This window comes from Periplaneta americana, chromosome 12 (genome assembly GCF_040183065.1).
Source record: "Periplaneta americana isolate PAMFEO1 chromosome 12, P.americana_PAMFEO1_priV1, whole genome shotgun sequence".
Taxonomy (NCBI): Eukaryota; Metazoa; Arthropoda; class Insecta; order Blattodea; family Blattidae; genus Periplaneta; species Periplaneta americana.
In genome coordinates, this window is record NC_091128.1 from 133,980,194 (window position 1) to 134,000,122 (window position 19,929).

The 19,929-nt window shown below is 35.5% G+C and overlaps 2 protein-coding genes across 3 annotated transcripts in view; both read right to left on the minus strand.

Moving 5' to 3' along the window:
* The window catches only part of LOC138710899 (clavesin-2-like), a 167,038-nt gene extending 160,329 nt beyond the window's left edge, over window positions 1–6,709 (minus strand). Inside the window, exon 1 of one of the 2 annotated variants that reach the window (XM_069842091.1) lies at window positions 6,555–6,709. The gene's annotated coding sequence lies outside the window, so the exon portion shown is untranslated. Of the gene's footprint in view, window positions 1–1,546; window positions 2,445–6,554 lie in introns of those variants that run through there. The other variant, XM_069842093.1, reaches the window with a different exon arrangement.
* Window positions 6,710–11,796: 5,087 nt separating this feature from the next.
* The window catches only part of LOC138710900 (retinaldehyde-binding protein 1-like), a 33,146-nt gene continuing 25,013 nt past the window's right edge, over window positions 11,797–19,929 (minus strand). Inside the window, exons 6-8 of the mRNA XM_069842094.1 lie at window positions 18,619–18,726; window positions 16,910–17,054; window positions 11,797–12,657 (exon numbers count right to left, since the gene is read on the minus strand). Of these exons, the coding sequence (XP_069698195.1) occupies window positions 12,620–12,657; window positions 16,910–17,054; window positions 18,619–18,726 (291 nt within the window). The 3' untranslated portion in view covers window positions 11,797–12,619. The remainder of the gene's footprint in view (window positions 12,658–16,909; window positions 17,055–18,618; window positions 18,727–19,929) is intronic.

The following is a 19,929-nucleotide window of genomic DNA, read 5'->3' on the forward strand; positions in this document are numbered from 1 at the left end:
GTCGGTTAAGGCGCTTGCCTGTCGGCCTGAAGTTGCGCTCGGCGTGGGTTCGATCCCCGCTTGGGCTGATTACCTGGTTGGGTTTTTTCCCCGAGGTTTTCCCCAACCGTAAGGTGAATGCCAGGTAATCTACGACGAATCCTCGGCCTCATCTCGCCAAATACCATCTCGCTATCACCAATCTCATCGACGCTAAATAACCAGTAGTTGATACAGCGTCGTTAAATAACCAACTAAAAACACGTGTGTATGTGTGTGTGAGAGAGAGAGAGCGAGAGAGAGAAATTTTTAGTACAGAGTATATAGAGTGGCCCACTAAACTCTTTCGCTCCAATTGCGTGTGAAATATTTCAGATATGCACAAAGCGACAATTATAAGTTAAATTACATCGAACGGGACATCTCATATACGGCGCTTTATCCACTAAGCCATACCGGATTCCGGACTGAATACCTCTCATTTTTATTGGGTTATTTTACGACGCTGTATCAACATCTAGGTTATTTAGCATCTGAATGATATAAAGGTGATGATGCCGGTGAAATGAGTCCGGGGTCCAGCACTGAAAGTTACCCAACATTTGCTCGTATCGGGTTGAGAGGAAACCCCGGAAAAAACCTCAACCAGGTAACTTGCCCCGACCGAGCTTCGAACCCGGGCCACGTGGTTTCGCAGCCAGACGCATTGACCGTTACTCCACAGGTGTGGACTGAATGCCTCTCATTTTTAGGTAATTGAAGGGAATGGTTTTGTTTCAAGCTGATAAATTGGTGAATGTTACTTATATCCCGCCCACTATAGGAGACATAGGCCAGTTTACACTAATCCTGAACATCTTGACGGGATAATAAAAGCCTAAACTAACCTAACCTAAGTGCGTCGGTGTCTATTCCAAAATCGGCGGAAGTCGCTCAACGCTCGTTTAACCAATATTCGTTCAATGGGCGGTGGATACTGTACATTGATCGATAAATGTTCTATTTAAAAAAGGGTTTGATTTATTTTCATTTAATTAATCTTACAAATGAGATCTGTTTCCTTATTAAATTACTAACGCATTAATATAAAACTATTTGCTTCTTTGCAATAAAGCTATTGAGATTAATGAATAAACTGCATGATTATAAAAATAAAGATTCTACGGAGAGAGGGGGAGAGAGAGAGAGAGAGAGAGAGAGAGAGAGAGAGAGAGAGTTGGAGAGAGTGCGTGCGTGCTACGGAATGATCACGACCCACCCCTGCCAAGTACTACCTCCCTCCCTCCGACACCTTTTTACATAGGTTGTATTCTACATGTAATCACTGCCAATCGACTGTTGGGCACCGTTGGACTATACTACGTTCTTATTTACTGCTTTATCCATTTATATTTTTAGTAGTTTATTCCTAGCATAGATAAAAAGGAGGCAATAATTTCGGAAATTCGTGTCGGGACATTACCTGCCCTCCCCATTTCTCATTCACACAGCCAGCAAACATACATACAAGAAAATAAAGTAACCTAAATCTAAAAGGAAATAAATAAACTTGTAATGTATTACTTACACGTTATGTGTAGCGCCAGAATCATAGGATATTTCTGCATGTCAGACGAGTCTGCCTGGGATGTGTAGATTTAGCTCCGAGTTTCATAGAACCAAATGTAGTTTTCGGAGCATTTTTTTTTTTTTTTCAGATATACGAGTGTGCCATCCTTTGCAGCTAAGTTCAGTTCATGATCTCGGCACTGACTATTTAGAAAAAAGTTTGTCGCTTTTGTTGTACGAACACTACTTTCATTCACTCGATTACTATGTTTAGCAGTTTTAATAATAATATGTACTAAAATATCACTTCTACTCTGTCTTATGTAGAGATCACAGTAACAAAACTCACAAAATACTGCAATTTCATTTTTATTTTCCAAGAAAAGAAATTCATTTTGTAGGGTTTCACTGAATGTACACTTATGTTTCGACATATTCGAAATCTAGAAGTAGAGATATTAACAGACTGTCCACACTTGTGCTGATCCTCTTCCTCCTCCACAACTTATCTAGTAACTCCGTAATCACTGCACTGATATTCAAGGAATTTACCGTCGATGATAGCAATTTACAAATTCATGGTTACTATAAAACGATAATTATTATATATATTATTAGAAGTATAAAATATAATTGTCAATAAAAGAATCAATGTTATTCTACTTTGAAATTATATATAATAACTGATTATAAACTCTAACGTCCGCACTTCATCGAATCGGATGACAAAATGACGACTACATACAGTCAGTGTTGCCAACTAGAAATTTCAAAAGTCGCTGTAATCTTCTTCAAAAATAATGCAATAGGTTTGATATAAAAGCTATTCATTTCGAACTGGCGGCTCAAGGTCATTTCGTCTCCTCCACACTGTACCCCTTCTCCTAAGCTCTGGCTGGTTCCCTTCCCATCTAACATGCCGCGCCACTGCTCCAGCTGACTTTTCTTGTGGAGAACTGTCCAGGGGTAAGAACTCATGACAAATGCCGTCCATTGCTTGACCTTGAGCCTCCAGTTCGAAATGCACAGACTATAGTACGATCACCCTCATAATCTAGTGTCCAGAGATTCTGAATACACTTTATGAGGTCCTGGGTTTGATTCCAGGTTATAAATTTTACTTAAAGGGAATTATTCCCGTATTCGTCCATGGTTTGGAAGTTGGTTTAAGCTCTCTCCTGGCGCCACATAGGCCTTTTCACAATTATATCACAGTCTAGTATATACAGTCGCGAAGCTCAATACGTAGTAAATATGCAAACATTAGATAGTTGCTCACCACTAAGATCGCTAATATCGCCTCATTAAGGCAATGCAAAATAGAACCGTCACAGTCTATTGTTTCCAGCACCCTCAAAACTCAAGCTTCGTGACTGTATATAGTAGACTGCGATTATATCATGAGGCAGAGTAACTCGCGTCCAGGCGTCCTAACCTCAGAAGTCGGTTACAAATAGGCCATTGCCAGGAGAGGCCAGAAATGTCGAATGATAACCTAGTGTCAATGAAAAAAATATATTTCTTAGTATTCATTCTTTCAGTACCAGCACAATTTAAAAAAATATTTTCGTACACAATAGACTGGACAGAGACTTACAGTTCACTCAATGCTTGTACAGGATGAACCGTAAGCAATGTCATTAATTTCAGGCGGTTATTCTTTGAGATACTTCAAACAAAAAAGTTTCCTGCAATATTCCTCGTTTGTGCTTCCTTTTCCGAGATAAAATTGTTTTGCATGAAACATTAATAGCGTGTTTTGGGAAAACTATTCATTTAATTCCCAATATGCTCAGTTATTTTAAGAGAGCAGTGTATTATAATAATAAATGATGGAAAGAATTTTAGTTTTGTTCCTTAAATGTGCAGAAACTTGATCGGAACAAATGTAACATTGTAAACTTCCTTTGAAGAACGAGCTGGCTTCCTTATATTCTATGTCGTCTTTCTCTTCATGACGATGATTTAAAGCTGATTTCAGTTACTGGAGTTCAATAACTCACTTAATTACTACACTAGCAGATATTGAATCAGTTTATATCATTATTATTATTATTATTATTATTATTATTATTATTATATTATATTATATTATATTATATTATATTATATTATATTATATTATATAGAGATGATACTAAGGGTTATGCTACTGAAGCTAAATAACGTCTGTGAGCAGTATGGGATGAAGATAAATGCAATCAAGACGAAGACCATGGTCATAGGAAGAAAAGTAAAGAAGGTAAACTTGTGAATTCTAAATGAGAGCAAGTGGACAGCTTCAAATACTTGGAATGTAGGATGAGCTATTGCCAAGAAGTCAAAAGGAGGATAGCAATGACAAAGGAAGCTTTTAATAGAAAAAGGAGCATCTTCTGCGGACTTCTGGAGAAAGAACTAAGGAAAATACTAGTGAAGTGCTTTGTGTCGAGTGTAGCATTGTATGGGGCAGAAACATGGACGTTACGACGAAGTGAAGAAAAGAGACTAGAAGCATTTGAAATGTGGATATGGAGAAGAATGAACGTGTGAAATGGACAGACAGAATAAGAAATGAAGCTGTGTTGGAAAGAGTGGGTGAAGAAAGAATGATGTTGAAACTAATCAGAAAGAGGAAAAGGAATTGAGTGGGTCACTGGTTGAGAATAAACTGCCTACTGAAGGATGCACTGGGAGGAATGGTGAACGGGAGAATAATTTGTGGCAAAAGAAGATATCAGATTGTAGACGACATTAAGATATATGGATCATATGAGGAGACAAAGAAGAGGGCAGAAAATATCAAAGAGTGGAGAATGCTGGGTTTGCGCAGTCCTTGAGCAGAACACTATGAATGAATGAAATAGTAAATAACTGATAATAGTTACCCTCATTATAGATCAAGAAGCTTAAAATGGAGATATCATAGTAATTTTATCCTCAACGGTAAGAATCTAAAAAAAAAAAAAAAAAAAAAAATAGAGAGATTCACGGCCGTATAGAAGAATTTTTAGGAATTACCGATCAATAATAATAATAATAAAAATAATAATAATAATAATAATAATAATAATAATAATAATAATAATAATAAAAATAATAATAAAAATAATAATAATACCTGTTACGCCTGTGCATACAGCGTGACAAATTGCTGTAATGTCTTTTGACGTCGCTTCTGTACGCTATAGGCCTACTACTAATAAAATTGAATCATTGCCACCGGGTTTTACCACTGCCACCGGGTGTACCACTGCCACCGGGTGGTTACCACTGCCACCGGGTGTTTTACCACTGCCACCGGGTGCTTGCCCACTTGCAGTGTAAATAAATACATACATTGAACAAAACAAATATATTGCATTTTCTCCGATTCGATGATGTTTTATAAGAAGGGCGTTATCAACAATTTTCTGGCTTTATTTTAATAAACGGTTATAAATCATTTCTCCGTCGACTCATTTCCTTGATGTGTGAAAAAAAAAACAATAGTGAAAATAGTGAGATAAAGTAACACTTTTATGAAATGATGGATATTAAACAATTTTTTTAGATCTCCTGATTTTGTTGATAGCCCCCTTTTTACAAAACACCATCGAAATGAATTCCTCTTTTCGTTCAGTACGAAACCTTCTGTTCCTGTTTGTAGAGGGAGAGGGTTAGGAGAGCGACATGATACAACCACAGTCTAGTATACAGTGACGAAGCTTGAGTTGTGAGGGTGCTAGGAACAATAGACTGTGCCGGTACTATTTCACATTATCTGTAATGAGGCGATATTAGCGACCCTAGTGGTTAGCAACTATCTATGGATGCATATTTACTACATATTGAGCTTCGTGACTGTATACACTAGACTATGATACAACCACAGCTAGTCTTCAGTACGTGAGCGAGACAGAGAACAAAAACTGTCCTTACCAGTTTGAATGTCAGTGACTACACGATGTAATTATATTGCGATACCTAGTTTGATCACCGATGCTCTAGAACAGGGTTGGGCAGAATTATGCACTCTGTGCTTGCACGGGGTACTACGAGAGAAATGTGCTTATAGAGTGCACGAAAACCGGTTTATTCAAGTTGCGGTACGTACTGTATGTTTCAAAAGAAAATGTTATTCTACCAAACTAAATAAGAACACAAAGTAATGAAACACTTCCTTAAACACAAAACAAAACATGTCTGTTGCACATTAATTCATATTACTCAATTTCTCAAGATTTGGAGAAACTGTATTATCACAAGCTATGCGAAGAACTGTCGTTAAAAGCCCATCATTTCTTGTTTGAGATTTGTTTATTTTCGTAATAGAAAATAACTGTTCACATCTATAAGTGGAACCAAATAAACACAAAACTTTCTCACAAAGCGTTCTCTTGGGAATCTGTCATAAAATTGCATTAGTCTCGATCTTGAATCATATTTCGCTCGCATCTCTCGATCACATCGCAGGTCAATCAATTCACACTATGGGGGACGTTACCAATAATCAGTTTGAATCAGAACATGTAGCAAAATACGCAAATCCATTTCCAGGCAATCTAAATCGTGGAACCTTGATGTAAATTTCTCTAATAGACCGGATAGAATACATGCGTAGGCCTACATTTCGAAATTTTCATTGTTCAAAATTTTATGCGCTTAGATAAGGATGGGAAATGATATATTTCGCCCTTTTGCATTTGACGTATCTATAACAGCAATTTCTCCTTAAAAGCTGCAATTCTGTCAGTAAATTGTGTATTAAGAATTTCTTTTCACTGAAGTCCTAAATTTAGCTCATTTAAAAGCTGTAAGATTTGTTATAGCTGCTGGCACACCACAGCGCTCGCACTTGGAATTCCCCGTGCGCACGGAGGGCAAATGCACTCAAACGCCCATCGCTGCTCTAGAATGTATGCTTGTGTGAAAACAACAGACCGAGAAGAAATAAACGCAAGATTATTATACGATGAAAGAGTACTTCGGTACATTAAAATAATATATATAATATATAAAATATATATGCAAGATTATTAGTTATCATAACAAAACTTATGCCTTACCTTTATTTTAAACTCCATTAGCTGCAATAACTCGATACGTTGTTCTTCGTTTACCGTCCGAAACTAATGACACAGCAAATGAGAAAGCAGTCTCTCGGAACCTTGCAACCTTGGACTGCACTGCCCATTACATAAACCTGTACTCTGCAATTTCAGATTTGTTCCGACATCTCGTGTATACCAGCCAATGAATATATCCATTACCACTTCACCGGCTTAGCTCCGCCGGTAACGCATTTTCCTACTCAGACGAGACTGTTCGAACGTGGGTTTGAATCCCGAGTGGACTGATTACCTGGTTGGTTTCCCCTCCGCGGTTTTTTCCAACTGTAATGCGAATGTCAGGTAATCTCATGGCAAGTTCTTGTATTTATCTCGCCAAATATCGTCTTCCTATCACTAATTCCATAGACTTTCGAAAACCTTGTAGATAATAAAGTGCAATAATAAGCAACAACAAGTTTTCTGTGCTGATTTCAAGGAAAACAGCGAAAATAATAGTGATGTAACATTTCTGTCACACAGAAATTTGATTCATAAATAAGTGGGATCCAGTTATTCAGGACCTAAATAGTTATTTATGTATTAAGGGAGTTAAGTAGTTTTTACTACCCGAGCCATAGCGAGGACTACAATTAAGTAGTCCGAGACTAGTAAATTCTACTTAAATCACGAATAATTGCATATAATGTTTTTTTCCACTTCCACGTTTTACGTAATAAAATTATATTTCTTCATTTTACATGATTTAATAACAGATCTGTTGCGAGAATCGTCGAGTTTTGAGTATTTTTATATTTGTTGATATGTTATTGTTGAATGAAACATATTTTCACTTACGTCCCTAGAGAAGTAATGTGAATTACGTCCGTAGTCAAGAGCAACCAACGTTATCACGGTAAAATCCATTTACTTCCTTAAAACCAAGGTAATAAGCTAATAACAGCATACATACGACAGTGGAAGTGGAAAAATAGTACAAGGTGGGTCAAAAATCGCTTTCCCCAATACGTTTCATGTTTGTATACATACAGTATACAGACGCCATAACTTGAATAAACGAATAGCTGGTGTAATAAGTGGTGAGCTGACAACCATGTTCGTGCTTCAACTGTTTTTCCGATGTCATGTCTTGTTATGCTGCGGTTTGTTTACGGCGATCATCGCCGGGCGCACATCGCTGGCGATTGTCGCCTGAAGTTGCTAGGAGTTAAAATTACTGCGCACTTTTCTTTACAGCGATGATCGCCAACTTAGATCGTTGGACGCGACGCAGATCGCTGGAGATTGCTTCTGAAGCAAATTCAGGACGCACATCGCCACATACATGTTCAATAGTCGATATTTAGAGAAGCCCATGTAGAAATATTGAATCGAGTTATGACAGCAAAACAAATGAGAATTGACAGCGATGTACGCTGATAAAGATACCACCAAATACCTTACTAAAATAATACCGGACAGTTAGCAGTTCTGCGCGCGAACGACGCTGCTGCTGCTGCTACCTAGGCGGCCGGTGTGGAGATACTCGCGAAACAAACTGTAATCAACTGCAATGTATATTGTTGCTGGGCTAGTTACTCGTTTTATTAATTGGTGCTGTGTTAAAATGTCAGGGTGTATGTGTGCTGTTTATAAATTGCTACAATTACAGTATTGCAGCAGTGCTGACATCCACTCCTTCATAGTTTCACTTGGACGTTGTTCACTTCATTTCGTTTTCTTTCCTGTTAGTTTTTATCGCCATTGTACGGCCAATGACTCTAGTCAAGTGCCACTGCATTGAATAAAAAAACAATTACATTATTACAAATTGCTCCAAATCGTACTTTCGATTTCCGAGAGTTCATAAAACGTGAGTCAAAAAAATTCTTCATTAGGCCTAATGCCTTTGTCTCTGTGTACATAGGCCTAGAACAATAAAAATTAGCTTTTTTTATTTAAGCCTAATAAATGAATAGAAGTTAAAATATATTGGAAATTTTAAGGTTTTAGCAAATTAAGGTTTATTGTTGTCCACATGCCTTTACTAATTATTACAATCATCAGATTACTACCATTTTTATTTTTGCAGTTGTCAGCAATGGGTATACTGTATAAAACGTTATTGTGAATTCATTCCTAATGTCAGAATTAATTTTGTCTCACTAAAGCAAAGAAAAAATACGCAATATTTCTCATAATATGCAGCTTTGATATAAAATAATGTTACTTTAAATACGCTACTATTCAATTAATATTTGCATTTGTGGACGTAATTCCACGCCGCTCCGCTAGATGTCAAGTCCGTGATATTTCGCACTCACGTCAATGCTGCTAGTATACAGCTGTCCGGTATTATTATAGTAAGGTATTTGATACCACTTCCTGACGATGATCGCCGTAAACAAACCGTAGCTTTAGTGTTGTTGTTTTGTGTTTTTGTGCTGAGTTGCATTAGACATGAAGCCGATTCTGACTTTTGGAATTCAATTCTATGGACTCATTATGCCACATTTAAGCTAAACGGCAAAGTGAACCGGCAATATTGTGTTTACTGGGCCGGTGGAAATCCACATGAAATTATCTCAAAAGAATTAAACACTCAGGTGTACTGCTTGGGGTGGCATTTAGAGTCAGTTATGTTCTGCCATCTGTAAATCAATGTCTAAACATTGTGAATTGTGTATCGAGAAACAAGGCCTCCATTTTGAACAAAATATGTAAAGAAATATGTAGTGAAATGTAAATTGAATGTAAGGAAATGTTTGGGAAAAGCTACTTTTAACCCACCCTGTATATTACGATAATACGTTGGGAAATATTTAAAAAAATCGAGGAAAAGTTTTTGAAAAAAAAAAAAAGTGCAGAGAATGCAGAACTGGGTGAGAGACAGGAAGGGGTGACAGCATGGGGAAAGCATTGGTTCCCCTTCCACAGTCTACCGGCGTTGAATGACGTCAAAGTGATCCGTCCGAAACCTCGTGGCGTGTTACAAGTGACTGGTGCTCAAGAACAGAATGACGAAAGTATTTCCGATCGCAATAATTACAACACTTAATTAAATGCACTGAACGTCGAATAGTATATAAAAAAATACAACACAACTATATGTAAAAAAAAAAGATTTGTAAATACTTAAATGTATAATTTCTTTTCTAAATTCAATTGGATAAAGTGAACTGATAACAGTACTAAATGTTCAAACAAAATTATTATTTTTTTTTTAAGTCTTGGCAAATTAGGGAAACATCAGTCAGGAATAAAATTACTTAAGTAGGTCCTACTTCTTTTCACAACTTATTATTGCTATAAAAAGAAACAGATTAAATGTCTTATCCTTATATTGGTATTTAGGTCTGTATAAGATTTGTGCAAAAATTAAATCATCCATAATATTTTGAAAAGTATAACAGTACACATTTTATATTTTAAATAAAATTGGTTACATTTATCTCATAATAAAAACTGAGACAAATAAAATTTCTCATGTGAATATAAAGGAAAATCATTGTTGTAATTAACTTAGTTTAAATTACAATGTGCATCAAATCCATAGAGCAGCGATGCCCCTGAAAATTTGGGTGCTGTTAATAATGAACAGAGAGAACATTTTCATCAGGACATAACCACAAAGAAGAAACGTTATCAAGGTCATTAGGTTCCTGTAGTGTTGGGAAATTATTGTTGGTTTCTGAAGAGGAACAGTAATTCTGACTACAAGAGAAAGCCACCAAGTAGAGAGCAATTTTAGGACCTATTAAGGTATAATTTATATTATATTTTAAGCGGATTATATAAATTTATTTTATGTCATCCTTACTTACTTACTTACTTACTAGCTTTTAAGAAACCCTGAGATTCATTTCCTCCCTCATATAAGCCCGCCATTGGTCCCTATCCTGAGCACGATTAATTCAGTCTCTACCATCATATCCCACTTCCCTCAAATCTATTTTAATATTATCTTCCCATCTACGTCTCGGCCTCCCTAAAGGACTTTTCACTCCGGCCTCCCAACTAACACTCTATATGCATTTCTGGATTCGCCCATACGTGCTACATGCCCTGCCATCTCAAACGTCTGGATTTAATGTTCCTAATTATGCCAGGTGAAGAATACAATGTGTGCAGTTCTGTGTTGTGTAACTTTGTCCATTCTCCTGTAACTTCATCCCTCTTAGCCCCAAATATTTTCCTAAGCACCTTATTCTCAAACATCCTTAACATATGTTCCTCCCTCAAACTGAGAGTCCAAGTTTCACAACCATGAAGAACAACCGGTAATATAACTGTTTTATAAATTCTAACTTTCAGATTTTTTCACAGCAGACTGGATGATAAAAGCTTCTCAACCGAATAATAACACGCATTTCCCATATTTATTCTGTGTTTAATTTCCTCCCGAGTATCAATTATATTTGTTACTGTTGCTCCCAGGTATTTGAATTTTTCCACCTCTTCAACAGATAAATTTCCTATTTTTATATTTCCATTTCGTACAATATTCTGGTCACGAGACATAACCATATATTTTGTCATTTCGGGATTTACTTCCAAACCTATCTCTTTACTTGCTTCAAGTAAAATTCCTGTGTTTTCCCTAATCGTTTGTGGATTTTCTCCTAACATATTCATGTCATCCGCATAAACAAGTAGCTGATGTAACCCGTTCAATTCCAAACCCTCTCTGTTATCCTGGACTTTCATAATGGCATACTCTAGAGCAAAGTTAAAAAGTAAAGGTGATAATGCATCTCCTTGCTTTAGCCCACAGTGAATTGGAAACGCATCTGACAGAAACTGACCTATTACGGACTCTACTGTAAGTTTCACTAAGACACATTTTATTTAATCGAACTAGTTTCTTGCGAATACCAAATTCAATAAAAATATCATATAAAACTTCTCTCTTAACCGAGTCATATGCCTTTTTGAAATCTATAAATAACTGATGCACTGTATCCTTATACTGCCATTTTTCTCCATTATCTGTCGAATACAAAATATCTGATCAATTGTTGATCCATTACGTCTAAAACCACACTATAAACAGGTTGTTACTACATCCAATATCTTGCGTAATCGGCTCATCATGGCACGTGTGCCAATAATAGCAAGACGTATTCGCTATGACGTAATACAGAAACGCTTGGGTCGAGATGCCTGCAACTCGTCTCACTATCTTGCTTATCGCTTCTAAGCGCCGTGTAACAAGAAATGAAATGCAGGACACAAGGTAACGTAATTTTAAATCTTTAACAATTTTGTATCACTTTCTTAATATCACATAAAACAGTTCTGTGGTTCAGAGAAACTATATTAACAAAATAAAGTACATTTGTAACATAAAATTTGATACCTAACCTATAACTAGAGTTTGTAATATCTGCAAAGTTATTCATTTCTCTTTATTCAATGTCAATGCTAGGCGCAACTAATCAATATGAACATATGAATACTTTGTCAGCTATGGATGATTTATAATTTATTTCATACAATTCATAATGCTAAGATACCATAGAGTGTTGTATCCAACTCGTGGATAATCATCAAGATTGTCTACTTGTTGCATAAATAAATATTATTTTTATTTTGATTAACAAATACTTTTCATTATCATTAAAACCACCAAAACTTCAATTGACATTCAAATTGACTATTAAAAATGTCCTAAATTTATTTTCATTTCATTTTTCTTGGATATCTTATGAACTAAGCTCGATAGGAAAATCCCAAAGCCATTTTCGGATTCAGCGCACGGATTCCCATAAGCATAAGTTGTTTTCACTCCGGAGGTATGATAAAAAAAATTGTTCCATAGTGTTATTATCAAAAAGGAGGCAACAAGCTTATGTCGGTCTCACGAGAGAAGTCATGAGGCAAGTTCAACATATTTCTGAGGACTGAGTATTGTTTTCGTGAGTCCCTTTTATTCTTCTGAATATTCTTTTTTTCAGTTTTCTTCATTTAACTTCATTTATGAAGAATAACAACTACAATTTACCTAAACAGCAGAAGTTCAATTTAAATTGATCGAGATCTTGTTGTAGCTTCAATTTTATCGTGGCCTACCTTGTTTGATATCATTTTTCTGGCTTCTTGTATCCAAGCAAGCAAAGTTCTGCAAAATCAAACATTTCAGTTGTGTTACTAAAATGAGCGAAATGTTTATAAGGTAAGCCATCCTAAGGTCGCCACCTCAAGCAAATTTATTTTTAAATTAATGATTAAGTCATATTTCGAAAGCATAATAAATTACGTTGCAATATTAATACTAAAGAGCATCTTAAATAAAAATTTCGTAAAGAATAAGGTACTACTTGTACAAAAACAAAAGAAACAACGGATGCAACCGGAGAACTTAGAACGCATTTGTTCCCTAAGTTCGCCTCTTGCGTGTCTGTTGTAAATTTAAATAATATTTTAATATCATCGGAGTACAGATGTAATATATTTTAATACAGAAAAAAGGATCACAGTAGAAATTTAACAAAGTTTTATCAACAGTAATCTCACTAGGCCTAGAGGTTTTGATTTATCTAGAGAAAATCAAAACTCGAGTGGGATTTAACTGACTATTACACGATTACAAGAAAGTATATAAAGATTAGAAGTAACGAAATACTCCAATACAATAAAATATTGACTTACGAAAATACAAAACTGTCTTCAAATCTGTACCATCTCAACATTATAAATATTACGCTAGTAGATGGCAGTAGTGTGTTTATTATTAGCTCTTGTCTTGATATCAGTTGTGCCAACTATGGAATCTTCATTGAACTCTGTGGAAGGTTACTGGTCAAGAAGGCTTTGTTGATTCAGTTTCATTTTTATTAAAACAGTTGAATTCAACTTCAATTATCCCGATCCCAGTAATCAACGTCACTTGACAGATGATTTTCAATAAATCTTAACATTAAACAATCTCTGATACGTGACTATTCATAATACATACTAGGGTCAAAAAGTTACCGGAATTTGCTAGTATCATAGAAACAACGTACCTTAAACACTATTCTACAGCATTCCCTTCAAAATAATTGCCTTCCGCAACAACACACTTTTGGCAACGCGTGTAGAGTTCCTGGAAGCAGGCCTGGAAGCCATTTTGTGAAATCCGTCTTAGTGCTCTCGTCGCGTTTGCGATAACCTCTTCAGCATTGAATCTCCGTCCTTTCAGATGACTTTTCAGACGGGGAAACAGAAAGTAATCAGGTGGTGAGAGATCAGGAGAGTATGGTGGGTGATCCAAAGCAGTTATGTGTGCCTGGCAAGAAAATTCTTTACAATAATTGCGCGATGAGCAGGTGCATTGTCATCCATAAGGAACCAGTTGTTTTCTACTCACTTTTCTGGACGTTTCCTTCTCACTGCGTCCCGGAGGCGACGGAGGATTTCTACGTACAATTCTTTCGTTACAGTGCGACCTTCTGGAATGAACTCATGGTGGATGAGACCCTGAGAGTCGAAGAAAACTTCCAATATAACTTTACCTTTGGAAGTGTCCCTAGGAAATTTTTGCTTCCGAGGAGATGTTTTCGATTTCCACTCAGATGACTTAGGGATTGGGTCGTACAAGTAGCACCAAGTTTCATCACCAGCAATAATTTTGTTTAAGAAATCACCATCTTCATCAGCCATACTGATCATGTCCCCAGCAAGAGTCATTCTTGTTTCTTTCTGTTCTGCCGACAACATTTTCGGAACTAACTTCTGAGACACGTAATGCATGTTGAGATGCTTGAGAAGAACCTTGTGTACACTTCCGACTGATATTCCGACCTCTGCAGCTATCTCTTTTATGGTTTTACGTCGGTCGTCCCTCACAACATTACGCACACGCTGAGCGATTGCTTCATTTGTTGCAGTTGTTGGTCGGCCGCTGCGTAAATCATCTTTGATGCTATCGCGGCCACCAGAAAAGCGTTTATGCCAGGCATACACTTGAGTTTTTTTCATTGCTGCTTCGCCATATGCTTTTTCCAACAATCTTAATGTCTCTGCAGGAGTTTTGTGTAACAAAACACAGAACTTGATGTTTGTACGTTGCTCTGTGGACATAATTACAAAATGCGACGAACAAACAAAACACTATGATAAACAATTGCCTACAACTCAAAACCAACAATCGCCATTATCAACAAACTTTAAGAAAATGACATCATGAATGTTACCAACAAAACAAATGTATAATATCCCTTGTTATATATTAATACGAAAATGTAGTAAAATTCCGGGAACTTTTTGAACCCAGTAGTATAGCGCAGTAGCTATAACAAACATAACCTAAATAATATAAACGAGTGTTAGAAAAGTTTTAATTAGGGATGATGAAATAAACAAGAAACGTTTTAATTAACGATGATGAAATAAAAAATAAACATGAATAATTTTAAAAGAAACATTTATTGAAAGTATAATTTTCAAATTTGAATGTTTTAGTGGTTGGTGGTTCAGTTGATGTTATATTGGACGTGTGCGTAAAAGAAGTGAACTCGTTGATGTACATGGTGTATCCCTCAACTTATTCAGGATTTCCGAGTGGTGCTCTCCATTTATTTGTAAATAGGGTTTCAGGGAAGATGCATAGCTATAATTCTTGTTCTTGAATGTCAATCCGAGTCATATTTGAAAGTGCTGTGCATCGACTGGAGTTTTTTTTTATTTTACTAGGTTATTTTACGACGCTTTATCAACAGCTTAGGTTATTTAGCGTCTGAATGAGATGAAGGTGATAATGCAAGTGAAATGAGTCCGGGGTCCAGCACCGAAAGTTACCCAGCATTTGCTCATATTGGGCTGAGGGAAAACCCCGGAAAAAACCTCAACCAGGTAACTTGCCCCGATCGGTAATCGAACCCGGGCCACCTGGTTTCGCGGCCAGACGTGCTAGCCGTTACTCCACAGGTGTGGACTCGACTGGAGTGGTTTGTAATTTTCTGTTTTTGACGTCCAGACCAGTGCAGTTAGAAATGTTGGCAAACAAAGAAACAATTGCTAGGGTAGTGATAAAAATAAACAAATGCTAGGGACGCGATAAAATTGTGCGATAAGCAGCCACGATTGGTTGAAAGACGTCCTTTTCGTACCGTTTTATTGGTCAAAAGTAGTGTGACGTAGTAAAAGTGTAATAGTCATTAATAAATTATCACAGGATTAATAATAAATTGTAGTGTTCATTTACCTGTAAAATAGCTCAAATATAATTCATTTAAATACTAAAGTGAAAATGTAATCATTTATTTAAACTGCCAACTGTACGATCTGAGAGAAGATGTAGTGGTGAACTTAAGAATAGTTCCAACATTTAATAATAATGTCATAAAGTAGGACATCACTATAGTAAATGTAATTATAAAAATACAGCCAGAAAGTACACAAAATAGGCTTTAAAATTATATATAACATTCTGTAAATGCATTGCTTATTCCGTTGGATTAAACGGATACTTATGCACCAAATCTTACACTGGCAGCCACAGTTAACATATTATGGCGACTACCTCATAGCAAGTGATACTGGCAATGCACTTTGTGTATTCTACGAAGTTCTAACGCACCATGCATTAAGTTACTGCTGCCAATTTTTGGGCAAATATCGTATCTTAACGAAAATGACGAGTGGCGAACTTAGAGATACCTATCTTATAAACATTTTAAAGTATTCATTTTAACTGTGCACTGAATTCAAGTTGATTTCATATTTTTATCATGCAGTGACAAAGTTTGGGACAGGCAAGATCTTGATTTTTAGATTGTTGCTTAGTTTAGTACTCCTCTGAACTTCGATTTCCAAAAATAAAAAACCTCATATAATCAACTAAAAGATTTGTATATGTATCTAAATTGTTTATGAAAACTCCGAGAAGTGCATTTTATGTGAACCGATTTTCATCAACTTAATAATAAAGTTATCAACAAAGTATGTTGTAGGAAAATTATTTAGAGTGAGTCTGCAGGTGTCACGTTAGTATGTGGCGTATATTCCCCATTTCGTCCTGTCGTATCTCGTCCTGCCGGTTAATTTATATTCAACTCGTCTTGTCGTATGCCAATCCCAACAAGGACCGTTCGAAATTTCCTAAAGGGGAAAACCTATTTGAAATTTCGACCTCATAATGTTATTAAGTTTCCTCGTCTTTTAATTTTAGAATATTAAATCTCCTAATATTAACTTGTTGCTCTACTCGGTTGGCTACTGATAGTCTTTCTTTTAATTCATCAATCACCAATCTCCAAATTGTTTTCTTATGCAAAACAAATCAAATTAATAATTCTTAGACATTGTAATCCCTAAAGGAAAAACTGTAAGTCAAAAGTATTAGAATTAACTAAATTATTTTAAAATTAGAAATTATCTCAATACTTTACCGTGAACATTTTTTTCGTTGTCATATAGATACTGTTGCAGTTTTGGATAGTTAATTTCAGATTTGCGGCCACCATACTCTTGAGGCAGAATTTCTGGTGTTATAGATTTGTGTAGAGACTCCCAATCTTGTCCGTGGAAATTTATCTGTAAATAAGTATTAACGTTAACTGCATAAATATAAATAATTATAATTATTAAGCGAAAAGTGTTCACCATATTTCGCACTATATGGGAGACCATTTATGAAAACTGAGGCATTTAATTTCTCATATTGTAGATCTACTCGTAATAACAGAAAGTCTTAAGGTTTTATCCTTATAATTCTATTTCATTATAGATTAGGTTCTCATATTTTCTAGGATATCTGACCTTGGATGAAGAAATGTAAAAGTAAACTAGATGGATTCATGTGGAGATGTCATCGGAAAATGCAAAATATTAAATGAACACACGAACACCGTATCGTAGCACTTTGTGAAATCACTTGAATAATGGAGAAAATTAAAAGAAACATCTCCAGTGAGATCCATGATAAAATGCTAATTTTTACACCAATTTTTTTATTTATTTTTTTTTTGGTCCAGGGAAAATACTAGTAAAAGTGCTTTTGTGAAAGACTAGTATTTTCCCTGGACCAGAAATGTAGTATAAATGGAGTAAAATTAGTATTTTATAAACACCAACCAACTTATGACCTGGCTGGAAGCCCGAAAAAATTTCGAATTAGTATTTTATAATGTATTATAAAGATGACTAATACGAACTTAATTTCATCGTTGTATTAATACCAGTGTTGTATTATTTGATAGTTTAATGTTACTGTGTTTTTTAAGTTTAGTTTTGGTTTGTTCCTTTAACTTAATTTTGAATAAAATATAATATATTGTATAACAAATGTGATTAATATGAGCTTAATTTCATTTTTGTTGGTTTTATTAAATGATACATGTTTGTAGTATGTTTTTAGTTTTGTTAAGATTGCATACTTGATACAATAATCGAAAATGTACAATATATAATCGATACTATGGAATGCTCGAGGTGGGTTCTATAATGCATCTGTTCCAAAATTGAAATATTGAGCATATTCAGGGTCCCGGTCCCCTATAAAGGAATTAAATTTTTTCGGGATCCTCTTCATGATTATTACATCATAGACAAATAGGATCATCAGAAAAGTGAAATTGGTGTACTATTATATTATATGACTTGTAGCAAATTTCACTTCTTTCAGGTCTTGGAAAAATATTTCAATGCCTTGCCAAGTTTTTATACATTTTCAGATCATTTACTTAACTGTGAATCGTATTAATATTTATATCGCATAATAAAATTATCCAGCATTTTCTTTCTCATTTTATTTTCTGTTACGAGAAGAGGATACAGTTTACAATTCCTTTTTACTCGGTTATTTAAAGTCGCTGTATCAACATCTAAGTTATTTAGCATCGATGGAATTCGTTATATCGATATGGTATTTCGCGGGATAAGGCCGAGGATTTAGCATCTGATTACCTCACATTCACCTTACAGTTGGAGAAAACTTCGGAAAAATCCAAAGGAGGTAATGAGCCCAAGAGAGAATCGAACCCACGCCCGAGCGCAACTCCAATCAGCAGGAAAACTCGCTACTCACTGTATTACTTTGGTGGCTCCACAAAGTTCAGAGAATATAGAATTGTAAGTGTAAAGAAGTCTTGCTACTAACCCTTCGCCTGAATCTATCGCTGAGGAACGGAAACACGATGCTGACCAATGTGTCCAGAAGTCTGGAAGTATTCACGATGTGTACTTCAAAATCAATCCATGGACGCATCTGTGAAAACGAAATTTAAAAAAGTTAATTACAAAAAGATGAATAAAGGTGTCATGTATATATAAAAATATTAGTTTTTGTCCTGAAGTATTTTCAAATGTTATCATCATCCATTTATCCACACTACCTAATTTACAGTTATTCATCTAATCCATAAGCAGTTATCCATCATTCACGTCCACATAGTTTAAGCATGGGTTGGCATGATAGGCTGACTATACTTTATTTCATAATATCTGACAAGCGATGTGGACATTGTACACTTATACTCTTCAAATGTAAAACTGGCTGTTTGTTCATCTACTATAACCAGAATATTTTTATGATAATTTATTATATTATAGTTCACAGACAAAAAGTACACACATATTAGTACATCATGCAACGAGCCTATAATGATAGCAATTAAGAAGCGAGTATGGATATTTATGAAACGAGCGCAAGCGAGTTTCATAATTTTCATACGAGCTTCTTAAGTACCATTATAGGCGAGTTTCATACGACTTTTTATGCTCGACCATATTTCTAACTTGAAATTATTCATTTTATTTGTATCTAACTGACCTTGAGCAATATCTTGTAAATTGTGAATCTGTGCGCAGACGCGAAAGTATTGATTTTTTCCGAGGAACAGATGTCCACATTGACCTTGATAGCCTATAATAACCTACAGAGTTAACTAAATATTAACTTTGATATAACATTGAAATTAAATTAGACATTGAAAAATGAGATGACAAATTGAGTTTATTTGAATATTATTTACAATTAACGCTAATTATTATAGTAACAGATCATAACCTTCTGCGACAGTATTGGATTTCCAGCCTCCGTGACTTTTCGCTAATTCTCTTTCGATTGCATATCCGAGAATAATCGATACTTGCGGTTTTATAACGGTATAAAGCTGACCTGTCATTGGCTGAACAGTTGTAACCTGAGTCGTCATTGGCTGAAAAACCTGAATTTTAATGAGTAGGTGTACTTTAATGACATGCATTAAAGGTCTGCTACCAGGTGTATAATTACTACATTTCGGCATGGTCGAGCATAAAATCATTTAAAACCTTACATCACACACTTCATAATTTTACACATAGTTATACCATTTTTAATACAATTAATACAATACAATTTCAATATTCAATGCAAGATGTTTTCATTTTATCTTGCACTTGCCTCTAGTGTTGTGCAAGACTCAAC